The sequence below is a fragment of the Silurus meridionalis genome, chromosome 6 (assembly GCF_014805685.1).
Source record: "Silurus meridionalis isolate SWU-2019-XX chromosome 6, ASM1480568v1, whole genome shotgun sequence".
NCBI lineage: Eukaryota > Metazoa > Chordata > Actinopteri > Siluriformes > Siluridae > Silurus > Silurus meridionalis.
Window position 1 is genome coordinate 19039009 of NC_060889.1, and position 12724 is coordinate 19051732.

At 37.4% G+C, this 12724-nt stretch overlaps 2 protein-coding genes across 5 annotated transcripts in view; one reads left to right on the plus strand and one right to left on the minus strand.

The window, feature by feature from the left end:
• sema4f (sema domain, immunoglobulin domain (Ig), transmembrane domain (TM) and short cytoplasmic domain, (semaphorin) 4F) overlaps positions 1-4061 on the plus strand; it is a 51416-nt gene extending 47355 nt beyond the window's left edge. For 2 of the 3 annotated variants that reach the window (XM_046851568.1, XM_046851569.1), the window contains 6 exons: positions 192-333; positions 433-649; positions 780-889; positions 1159-1310; positions 1393-1448; positions 1699-4061. In XM_046851568.1, the coding sequence (XP_046707524.1) occupies positions 192-333; positions 433-649; positions 780-889; positions 1159-1310; positions 1393-1448; positions 1699-2480 (1459 nt within the window). In that variant the 3' untranslated portion in view covers positions 2481-4061. The remainder of the gene's footprint in view (positions 1-191; positions 334-432; positions 650-779; positions 890-1158; positions 1311-1392; positions 1449-1698) is intronic. The other variant, XM_046851570.1, reaches the window with a different exon arrangement.
• Positions 4062-7033: 2972 nt separating this feature from the next.
• On the minus strand, positions 7034-12681 carry LOC124386707 (transmembrane protein 185A-like). Of its 2 annotated transcripts, none has more exons than XM_046850644.1 (7): positions 12503-12681; positions 11917-12093; positions 10613-10820; positions 9633-9716; positions 8991-9167; positions 8745-8868; positions 7034-8154 (listed from the first exon to the last, which is right to left on the minus strand). In XM_046850644.1, the coding sequence occupies exons 1-7, from the start codon at positions 12538-12540 to the stop codon at positions 7979-7981; spliced, it is 984 nt and encodes a 327-aa protein (XP_046706600.1). In that variant the 5' UTR covers positions 12541-12681; the 3' UTR covers positions 7034-7978. The 2 variants fall into 2 exon arrangements, 1 of the variants encoding a protein (XP_046706600.1); XR_006926003.1 differs by having other exon boundaries at positions 8018-8154; positions 8249-8868.
• Between the last annotated feature and the right edge of the window lie 43 nt (positions 12682-12724).

The following is a 12724-nucleotide window of genomic DNA, read 5'->3' on the forward strand; positions in this document are numbered from 1 at the left end:
GTGAGTGAAGAGCGGGTCAGATCCACTTCTATTCGGGTTTAATCTGCACCATAGATACTTGATGCTGCTTTAATTACATACCAGCATAAATGTTCTACTTTATACATCCACAATGCAGTTAAAGTGTGTGTGTGTGTGTGTGTGTGTGTGTGTGTGTGTGTGTGTGTGTGTGTGTGTGTGTGTGTGTGTAGGGAGAGGGAGGAAATGTCTGCAGTGTGTGTGTACAGTCTAAAGGACATCACTAAGGTGATGGATGGACCCTTTAAAGAGCTTAAGAGGACTTGCGAGAACTGGATGAACCCAGAACCAGTGCCTACACCCAGGCCGGGCCAGGTACACTTCCACTGCACTAATAATCATTACTATATTACCTATACAATTCTTTAGTCTTTTTTTTAACAACATAACTTTCTCATTCTTTTCGGGCCACAGTGTCTGAACAACGCTCTGAAAGCACAGGGTTTCGATTCGTCTCTGAAGTTGCCTGATAAAGTGCTGACATTCATGCGAGACCACCCTCTCATGGAGAACAGTGTGGTGGCAGCACCTCTACTGGTCAGGAACGGAGTTACATACACCAAAGTGGCTGTAACTCTGACCCCTCTCTCCAACAGCAAGCATAATGCTACAGTTCTGCATCTTGGGACAGGTGAAAAAATTGATTGATGCAAAAAAAAAAAGTGTGTGACACTGTGTGTGTACATGGTGCCCTGCGATGACTTTCGTTATATTATATATATACTGTATATGTATATATTGTTCTTTTTTTCTTTGTAAAGATCACGGAGAGCTTCACAGAATTGCAGTAGTCGGGCCGAATGCAACTCTACTTCAAGAAATCCCTCTTTTTCCAGCATCAGAGTCCATCAACAATATCCTTCTATACAAGGTAAACAAATACCACATATAACAGATAAACAAAGCTAGGTAGATAGAGAGTCTCCTGCACAAGACTTATTATATGGCTGTTTGTAGAGCATTAATAAACATGCATGGATGCTATTAAAAAAGTATTAGACTTGACATTTAGTGTAGGGCACATGAGATCCTGTTGAGTCCGTGCAACACCAAGACCTACTTTGTTTTTGTCTTTCTTCTGTGAAATGAAGCACAAATGCACATACAAGACACACTGTGATGCTCTTTACTCCTTCTCAGGATGACGCTCTGGTCGGTTCTCCAAACTCTCTGGTGAAGTTGCCTGCAAAAGGCTGCTCTCTCTACAATTCCTGTGAAATGTGTGCACGTGCACATTCCCTCGGCTGTGTGTGGAGCATAAACAAGGCTGCCTGTAGCCTGGCTGCCACAGAGTGAGTCAGTCAGTCAGACACACACATACACACTCATACTACATATCATTTTTCATTAATGTCTGTACAATTGCACTTTCAGATCTGGGGAAGTGCTGAAATCTGATGTTTTGATCAGTCGGTGTGGAAGTAGTACAGGTAAGAATCTTATTCTTTTTTAGTCAGGGAACCTGATTTGTTCGAATTTTTAATTTATTTTTTAAACCATGTTTCATTTGAAATATTATTTAGGATAAAAATGATACTGATAATTATGTAGAAATAATTCCACCCCAAATGAATGCTTTTACTATTTTTTTTAATCTTATTTCATTTAGTGTAAACTAATGAACTTTCTAACTAGATTGAATTACTATGCTTAAAATCCCCCCCCCGCTCTTTTGTGCAGAACGTTGCTCTCCTGAGATAAAAGACTTGCCTGTATCAGAGGGGCTGCATGTGTTGCTGCCCTGTGTTCAGGTCTCTCCTCGTCCCTGTCACTGGAAACACCCACCCCAAAGACACACTCGACGCCATCTTTCTGACCTGGAGGTACGGGTCACTTCTGAAAGCAATGGCACCTACATGTGCTTCTGTGAGGAAGCCGGGCGGGAGCAGCCAGCCTGTCCCAGGGCTGCATTCAGACTTCTGCTGCAGGAGCCGAGAGCCAGTTTGAGCGCCTTGCAATCATCCAGCCGTCAGTTTGTGGCCAGCTACATACTGTCTTTCCTCGTTGGTGTTGCAGTTTGCGTCTTTGTCGTGTGTCTTATTTGCCGGCATCACAAGAGAGGAGGAGGTGGTCATTCATCATCAACCTCAGAAAAGGGGCGGGACCTGTTGCCCTCTTCAGATACGCCGCAGTCACCCAGCAGCTCCAGTCTGTTCTCTGAGGCAGTACCCTTTGCAGAGAAGAGAAACGGGACATTAAATGGCCATGGAGGTCATATTTCTGAGAGGAAATGTGGTTATATTTATACTAATTCAAGTGGACTTAAGCTACAAGATACATCACTCCACCTGGTGGATGAATTCCCTGGTCGAGAGAGGGCAGGGCTTGAAGGAGAAGAGGAGGGACTAGGGGACGGACTTAGTGAAATAGGGGAAGGACTATCAGGACTGGAGGAAGAACTTGCTAAGCTACATGTGCTCAGAGGAGCACCATTAGCACAGTGTGAAGAGAGCTCCATTTGAGGACACATTGCAGAACTGTACACATAAAACACATGTACATCCTTGACACTACCTATGAGTTTGTGTGGTAGCTTGTAGCAAATCTGGGAATGCAACAATTTAAATGAAGTACATGAAGTCATTTGGCCTGCAAACATGCATACACACTTATTTAGAAGCTCTAAGATCTTAGGGTTAGATCTAGCACAGTGTGTGTTCACAAGTGTGTGTTACTGGCCAAAGGAATAGAATCAAGCTTTTGTAATTGCTTTACCCACTGTCCTCAGCCTAATCACACACTCCATGTACTCATTGTGGCATGTGTGCATGTTTAACCTCTATCTGGGCTGTTCTTAGCCCATGACTGAAAAATCCAAATCCGTCTTGGACTCTCATGAAGCGAGAAGTCGGACCAAACCGTATTTGAGTTTGAAGCACCAAAAGATCCATCAGCTTTAAGTTTCCCTAAAGTTTTCGCACTCTCATTGTTCACTAGTAACTTATTACAGTAGGTCTGCAAAGGTGTTCAGTGGTGGGATGGAAAGATAAACCACGTCTGCCCACTGCACAGGAACACTAAGAGGTGCAGCAAGACCAATGTGCTGAAAGCAGCGGTGGTATGCATATGGTCATATAAGAGCTACAGGTGAAATCTTAACAGCCCATCAATAAAGATTTAAGTATATGTCTTAATTTAACCTTATAAATAAACCAGAACACTTCTGAATACATTCAGTGAAAAAAATAAACATCTTACTGCAGTATGTATTAGTTTCCGTATAGAAATCGTATTCTAAGCTGAAACTATAATCACCAAAGTAAAGCAGGGAAATGTGTGTTGAAAATGAAAAGGTTATGGACATATTACGAAATTAAAGCCACACTTTTCACTTGACAGGTTTGTTGAATAGTCATAACAATGTCTATAACAAATATTGTACATTTTTGTGAATATTTCATTAATATTTCATTGTTTATTTTGTTGTGACATATTTAATCCTTTCCACCATTGTAACAGTCTAAATTATTGTCTGTTCAGTGTGTCACTGCCATCTGTCTTCCTGTGATCCCTCTGTTTAGTTGTTTTGGTTTTTGGCGTCGGTAACGTGTCCGTTTTGTGTGATGGAAATGTAACACTCAGGATTCTACGTTCAGCCTTTTGATCTTTAACATGTAGTCTATTGTCAGCACATGGTAGCATGATAATCATAGGTACATATTTATCTCTATAAGAAAAGAATGATTTCCATACAATACTTTACACTGTCTAAAAAAATTCATGAATGATTATAGATTGACCTGTTATTCCTGAGTGTTATATTTCCTGTTTTTTTTTTTTTTCTTTTTTCTCAAATGTATAATATAATTTTAATTAATGTACAGATGTTATATTCTAAGGTTTTATTTTTATAATTTATATAATAAAAATAAATGTACATTTGTTTTAAACAGAGATGTTTGTGTGAGCATGACTGTATGAAAGAATTGTTTTTTTGTTTTTTTTATAAATAAAATAACCCTGACTGAGACAGCTTTTACTTTATTAAATATACCGGCCCACCCGGCACCAACAACCAGGTCCAGGTCTCAGATGTTTGATGGGAACTTTAAGTGCTTGGCCTGTAACTGTTACTGTGCCTTGTGCTGCTCTCACATGATTGGTTAACTGTATAAATATAAAGGTGTACACAATAACAAAAAATTCGGTCCAGTTGTGTTTGTACGGCACTTTTAACTATGGACATTGTCCATAGTTTTACATAGCTTTACATAGATAGAGCTTATAAAATATGATATGAATTTATGTATTTCTGCAAGACAGTGACAACAGTGGCAAGGAGAAACTCCCTATGGAGACGGTATGAGGAAGAAACTGTGAGAAGAACCAGACGCAACAGAGAACCCATCCTTATTTTGGTGACTCCTAATGTACATTCATTATAGTATTACCATTGTTGAGATGTGCTGTGCACTGATGGACGCCTAAAAGCAGAACTGTTCATAGAGACATCATTCCTGAATCTTTCTAGCGACTGTTTATAATAATTACAGTCCAAATCCATCCTCATAGTTTCTCAGTAACGTCATGGATCTTTAGGCTGTTCATGTAGAACTATCCAATGCACAGAGTGGTCTCCAAAGAGAAAACTCCATCCAGAGGTATGGTGTGTGAATCAGGCGGATCTGAGACCATGAAAGGGACAGGATCACAGGCCACTGGTACCTCAGGATTGTTAGCTAATTAGTATTAGCATCGAGGTAGTGCTCATTTTGTACATGAGCTTTTAAACCGATCACAGCACAGTGGTGCGTGACTGTGTCACAACAAATAGACCATGTGACTGTTAGTGATGTGTGAGAAGAGGTTGGGATTTTAGCTGTCGTATTAAATTAGCAACAGCAGCCGGGGGACTGGATTTAACAAGAAGGTATGGAAATGTATAACTATAATGCTCTTAGGAAGTAAATGTGTTTCGTGTCGTTACGATAGTGTTTGTGTGGCCTCGCCTTTTTCTGAAAAGAAGATACCAGGCAGGCATCTCAGTTACATGAGCAAATCAATAAATAAATTAAAGACTTTTCTACCAAGAGATCTAATGTTCAAAAACAAAATGTTCATTAAAGCACATGCTCGCGATCTGCTAGTGTAAGTGAACAACACATAAGATTTATATATATATATATATATATATATATATATATATATATATAAAAATAAAAATGATCATATTAAGAAATGTAATGTAACATGTAATCTATAACCCAATGATTTCGAATTGCATTCTTGTGTATGTTTGGGGGATAAGCTAGTTTTAACAAGATTTTCCATTTAATTGCCCTGTCTTTTTTGTATTTTTTTTGGTGATTGAGAGGTGGCATACTTTTCGATCCAAAACAATATTTTTATCTTAAAAAAATGTTGATTGTTTAATAAACTTTTAACTATTTTGAAATGGGGTTTATTCCTAAAAGATATTGTGTACTACAGACGAGATTGTTTTTTTGGGCTAATTAGGTGCTAACGATAATTCACCACTATTATTCCATAGTTTTAATAATGTGTTTGACAGTTCTTAACCCAATTTTAGCAGTTTCAGAAATTTCCTTTTCTTTTTTTATGCTTCTTTTATGATCCTTCTAAAACATCCCAAGACAAAAACCTTCAAGTAGATCAACAGAATTCTGAACAGATGTCTTTGAGGCCCCCCAGTGGCTAACTGCAGTATTAACAGCATGAACTTCTTCAGCAGTTTAAGCTACATGAGCTACATGAGCCACGTGCATCAATGATCCTCGACGCCCACGACCCCATCACCGGTTCACCATTATTCCTTTCTTGGACCACTTTTGATAGACACTGACCCCTGCAGACCAGGAAGTTTTGGATCTGCTCTGACCCAGTCGTCTAGTCAGCACAATTTCTCGCTCAAATCCTTACACTTGCCCATTTTTCCTGCTTCTAACACGTCAACTTTGAGGACAAAATGTTCACTTGCTCCCTAATAAATCCCACTCACTAACATGTGCCATGATGAAGAGATAATCAGTGTTATTTACCTCACCATTCATAATGTACTAATGTTATAATGTTATGCCTGATCGATGTACAGTATATTAATAATTTGACAAAGGTCACACACTCTTCCACATTATAACTAGCAAACCAACATGAGTTACTTCAGTGATAAAACAATGCAGCTAAATGTAGCTCAGATTCATGAAAATTCACAATTTACTGTATGAAGACAGCAAACTAATAAAAGAAGTTTTAGAAAGCTTAATTATTCATTTGTTTTGAAAATGGACAAAACAGCAATGTAGGTTTTAATTACTGTGTACATCTCCTACTTTAATCTTTGGATAGATGCTCATGTCCAGATTGGAATAATAGATCTGTATAACAGCCACCTACTGCTTTATCAACGCCTTGGGTGGTTCCATGAAATTCCCGAGTAAGAACTAGTAGTAGTTAATGTTCACAGTCTGCTACATTGATTTAGGACTACTTTTCGCTTCTTATCATCGTCACTGTACCCCACAACATCTTATATCTGCTATAAATGGACATTCGGTCAGATTCAGATGAGGACGTGTTCCCTCTTGAGTCTGGTTCCTCTCAAGGTTTCTTCCTTATGCCGTCTCGGGGAGTTTTTCCTCGCCACAGTCGCCATAGGCTCGCTTACCAGGGACAAACTTACTTATAAAGAACATTCACTATTAATTACCACATTGTCTGTGTAAAGCTGCTTTGAGACAATGTTCATTGTTAAAAGCGCTATACAAATAAAAATGAATTGAATTGAATGAACAAACCTCTGTGATGCTTTAAAAAAAAATTTACATAATGAATCAGCTCATGTTTAGTATTCTATTCCTAAAAATTCACCTCACTTAATTGTCTTGGGGTTTTTTTCCTTTTTCAAACACAAACAAGTCAACGATCATAAAGAAATAAAATCAAACTTTCAGAATAACAATATTAATGACAAACTGTTTGCTGTACCTTAATTCAAATCCTAATCCTAAACATCTCTCTTCAAATCGGTTTACTGATAATAACCTGAATCATGAAAAAGCTTTCAAATGTTTAATGTTCAGTAGAACAAACAGAATAGATTCAGGGTTGGTCCAGGAATAAGACATTAGCAGGGTTAAGATGAGGCTCAGTCTGTCTTTGTCTTGTATCTCCTGCAGTTTTTGGGGTTTCGGTTTTTATAGCCGTCAGACAAATCAGAGCAGAGTACAAATATCAGCCATACATTTCAAGAGCTTTACGGCTGTTGCTTGAATTATTTGCACAATCATGAAACACTGTTCATTTGTCTCAAATCAGACTCATTTTAACACTACAGCTGACCACAAAAATGTTAAAAGCAAGAACTTGAATATTTACATGAACAATTTTTCACCGGTTACGGAAAAGAAGCCCATTGTCATTTTTCACAATAAATCACAATGCACTCTTACGGAAATGTAATTCAGTGTATAAAATCTCCAACCATTTCTTTAAAAAATATGCTAAATACAGAAATCAGTGAAGAAATACAGGAAAAAAATACAATACAAGCTCTAGGCTCTCGATCAGCAAACCTGTGCTGAAGACAAGGATTTAGTAGTTTTCTATTTGAAAGAAAAAAAAAAAAAAAGCCTGAGAATTTTAATTTGGACAAAAGAAAAGTGCTTTAATGTAATATTATAATTTACTACAAGCTATACTAAAATTCCCAATACGCAGCCAAATCGGCATTTTCCGATCGACGACTCCACTATTGATACCAGCTCTTTTATCATTTCCCACATTATTCTTAACAATATCAAGTATACCTGAATTGTGTTTTGGAAGAAAGAAAAAAAAAAAAAAAAGAAGAAGACAAAGGAACAAAGTAAGTATTGGTTCCTGGCCTCTTCCTGGAACGCTGTATAGTTCTTGTACACAGACTGCAGTTACCTTCAGTCAGGTATGTCTAAAGACAGTTTAGGGGGCGGGTCGAAATATTTCTCAGGGAATGGCATGATCTCTACTCCTTGTGGAAGAACATGGGGGCGACTTTTAAAGGCTCAGGCACAGCACGTGTCTCTTCATAAGTGTCAGAATCGTCATGCTGGAGGTTGTAGGAGATGTTGCCGTACTCTCGTAGGAGGGGGAAGAGCTCCAGAAGGAAAAGGCAGAAGTCTTTGCGGATGCCGAACCACCCTGTGCAAACGTGTGCAAACAGTTAGAACGGAGAAATTAATTGCAAGTATTGTCATATTCATATCAAACAACGAATCATTACTCAGAACTTTACCATTACTTGCCAACTCCACCGTGATCCCACATGTATTAGCAGTTGCTTCTCATTTAACTTGAGTTTAAGCTTCTTGCTTGTAATCTAAGCAAAATCTCTTAACAACATTGATTCACAAATGACTACTTATACAGGATAAGTAGTAGCTCAGTGCTTAAGGCTCTGGGTTACTGATTGGAAGCTTTTGGGGCTGCCACTGTTGACCATGCCCTTGACCTTCTTCTCTGTGATATGTGGAGAGAGGATTTCGGAGTGCTGTAAAGTAAACATGACCAATAAAAAGCACCTTCACAGTAGAATGTCTTCTGAAATTCAGTCACAGAGAACATGCCTCTTTAAGTCTAATTACAGTGTATTTGCATTAATGCTTAAAGTAATGGCACACATTTATTCACATTTTTGTATTGGGGTCAGTTGAAGAGCCACATCACATGATTCGGCAAAAATACACTGTAAAGCATTGTTTAAGGCAGCAGTGTCATAGGTAACTACTCACAGTGATTCCCGCCTTTCTGCCCAAAAGTGCTGGCCATGAGAGTGACCAATGAGAGCCATAAAGGCACAAAGAGAGACACATAACTCAATTTGTTATGTCCGTCCAGTTTATAAACCAGCAAGATCTGAAGCAGAGAACAGACGCAGGTTAGCTTTACAACCGAGGCTAAGACGAACAATCGTGCTAGTTTGATTTTCAGCGATGACTGCATCGATATATTTTACATCTAAACTGAATATAGGGCACCTCGAAGATCAGAAGTGGCACCACGATGGTTATCCAGCTCACAGCCATGGTGACGTAAGTGCGACGCTGCTCTGCGATGATGTCCACAGAGCGCAGGAAGAGCATGGACCAAATGATATAGTAGAGCACGACCAGACACAGGAACGACATGAGGATCCACAGTGGCACACACACCACCTACACAGAAAACAAAAGAAATATAGTTATTAGTCCAATGATCTTAACAAATAATGCCTTCTACAACATTTCCTGTTTGTGGTTTTCATACATTATGCTTTCTGTAGTGAACAATTGTAGCTCCTCTGCTACAACTCTTCCTGAACTAATGTAACATTATTGCTGAATTCATTTAGTAGTGTGTATGAGGTCACTCTCTGATATCAAAAAAAAAAAGATTTTACTTTTAATCAACAAAATATTGTAAGATTTTGTATCAATTCCATAATATATAAATTATTTCATAGGTTTAATATATGATTTTATAGAAATCAGTGAGAATATGACTGATATTTATGGATCTGAGCATTTCCAACCAGCATAAAGGTGTTGAAATGGTGCCACATTTTACTATTGGTGCAATTCAGGTTTTTTTTTTTACATATTGGACAAATAATTTGAAATGATTCACAGCATGTATCTTACCAACCAGTCCCAGGCGATGATTTTGTCCAAACGCAAGGCAATAAAAATAAACTGAAGAATGTTGACCGAGCACATGATCTCCAACTGAGAGAGAAAACAAATACAACATGTGAGCCATTGTTCATGTTTAATTCATTCTGAAATACACTGGTCAACTGGGAAACTAAACGAATCCCAGGCTAAAGATTTTTGTGCTTGTAATGTTTTACTTTTAATCGTATTTTTATCCTTTATATTTATTAAGCACTGATTAACAGGGACTTGAACAGCAGATGATCTATATTTTCTAACGTTGAACAAATAAATCATTTTAGACATTAAATAATAATAATAATAATAATAATAAAATATATAATATAAATAATAATATAATAGATACTATAAATAATAATAATAATATAAATATAGATAATATAAATAATAATAATAAAAATATAATAGATAATATAAATAATAATAATATAGATAATATAAATATTAATAAAAAAGTAATAGATAATATAAATAATAATAAAAATTATAATAGATAATATAAATAATAATAATAATAAATAATAATAATAATTATTATTATTATAGTATATTTTAGAAGGACTTTCAAGTGTCAATGCTTTATAACAAAAAAGTTTTCTGACATCTGAAAGTCTTCAGGAACAATTTCTTTGAGTCTTTTTGGTAATAAGTTACATTTTATTTTTAATTTTTTCTTCACGAGAAAGAAAGAATGGCTGATGAGGAAACAACTGTTTGTAGTTGCAATAATTTAAGTGTAAATTTTCCCCATGAACGATCCACAATTTTAACTACATATGCTAATTTTCATGGCACAAGAGGAATAATTGACTTCTGGATACACTTTGGGTTCATTCGCTTTGTGGTTTGTGCATCACAGCAATCTTGTTTTAATTCTTATAAAACAGATCGATGTGGTTATCTAATGTACAGATTTGTGACTGTGAATGTGCATGAAAGTTTCAGACCTCCAATGAGCGGTCATGGCGGAACCCCCACACGCAAGCAGCCACCGACATCGGTGAAGCAAAAAAGAGGGGCATGAAGACAAGCAGCCAGACGTAGGAGCCCCTCTCGACTCTGTCACACACCAGGACTTCAAACATCAGCAGCAGAATGTGAATGGTCACTGCTATCAACATGGCTTTGAATTCCACATGCGTCTCACCCTCTACTCTGTATATGTGCACAAACATAAAGCAACAAATCATTTATTACAACTTATACAATTATTATGCGGTAACAAAAAATAAATCCATTGGCAGTTACTTCCTTTGTTTGCTTTTTTTAGAGAACACTTTCGCTACACTGCCATTACAGCTTTCACTTAGAGCGCTAATGTAATTTAACACTGTAAAGATCCACAATAAAGATGAGCTGAAATGGAAAAGATTATAAAATGAATAACCTTAATGATAAGCTTGAAGGAAAAGCCAGAATGGAAAGGAGAAGGTAATTATGCTTGGAAAGTTCTGCTATAATTTGAGAGTCTCCCAGTGTAATGTACATTATATAATCTAAGCCTGGTGACATCATTATATTAGATGAGTGATAGCAGGAGTGATTTGTAATAGAAGAGTGAAAAGGGAATGTTTATAGGACTGTGGTGAGACCTGAGATGTTGTATGGTTTAGAGACAGTGGCATTGAGTAAAAGACAGGAGGTGGTGCTAGAGGTAGCAGAGCTGAAGATGCTGAGGTTTTCGTTGTTAGTGATGAGGATGGACACGAATAGAAACAAGTTTATTAGAGGGACAGCGCATGTAGGACGTTTTGGAGAGAAGGTGAGGGAGGTGAGATTGAGATGGTTTGGACATGTGCAGAGGAGGGACATGGGGTATATCGGTAGAAGAATGCTGAGGATGGAGCCACCAGGAAGGAGGAAAAGAGGAAGGAAGTTTATGGATGTGGTAAAGGAAGACATATTAGACATGTTTCAAATGTCAGGAATAGTTTACTGTTATGAAACTGTGTGTGATATTTGACCCAGATAAACCTTTGCACAAGCAGATAATTGTACAGATGTTATCTGTGGCATGACTAGTTTCTCTGACCAAAATAAACTTTTGTACAATCAGATAACCAGTTTCTCTGATTTGTAATCAGGTTCCTCATTTCTACTAATCTTTTTTTCTTCTTCGGACTTGTAAATGTGCATGCACATGGGTAGAATTTGTATAGAGTAACGTTTTAAGTGGATGAAGAAAATGAAATAAAAAAATGGTGCAATTCTATTTATCAGTTTGAGATAAAGAACAGTATTTGTAAGACACCTGTATCGTGGGTTACTCGCCCACACCCCAGTCCCAATTGAGGCTCCGATGACAACCAGAAGCTTCCAGAGCCAGAGGGGAGTGAACACTGCCCAGTAACTCCACTGAATAACTCCATCCAGCTTCAGAGCCAGCAAGATGGAGAACAGCAGAAGGGAGGCATAGATGAGGAATTTGCTGCGACAGAACAATTCAATCAATATCACCAAAAGCTGTTTTATCATTAACAGAGACATACAAGATTCGGGCGTTCAGCAGAAACTAATGAATCTTAAACATGTTTATAATGAACACAGTGTGTACTGACTGAATGGGGATTAGTAACATATACTGGAGTTTATGGATGTGAACAGTAACACAGTAACATACAAACCATATGTTTTACGCAGAGGAACACTGATTTACAGAATATATGTCTAATTACTATATAAGGATAAACATATTTTTAGGGTAAAATTGTATTATCCCATTCACTATACACTCTTTTATTATTATTATTATTATTATTATTATTAACGCTAATGTTACATCACACACCATTATATGTGAAACATCACTTGGCTTCAGTTTCAGCATTAGCACTCACCTGGGATTAAAATCCTGGAAAAGCCCTTTTAGATTCATGATCAGAAATAATCGCCAGGTTTTAACTTCGACACCATGGTTTATAACATACGAGAAATCATACAATAATCTCCGGTGATTTTTTTTCCCTTTCTCTTTAGATTGTTAGCTAGCAGGTTTGTTTTGAATGTCTACTTCCGTTTCCGGTGCACGGAGGAAATCAGACAAGTGAAAAGTCTGTACT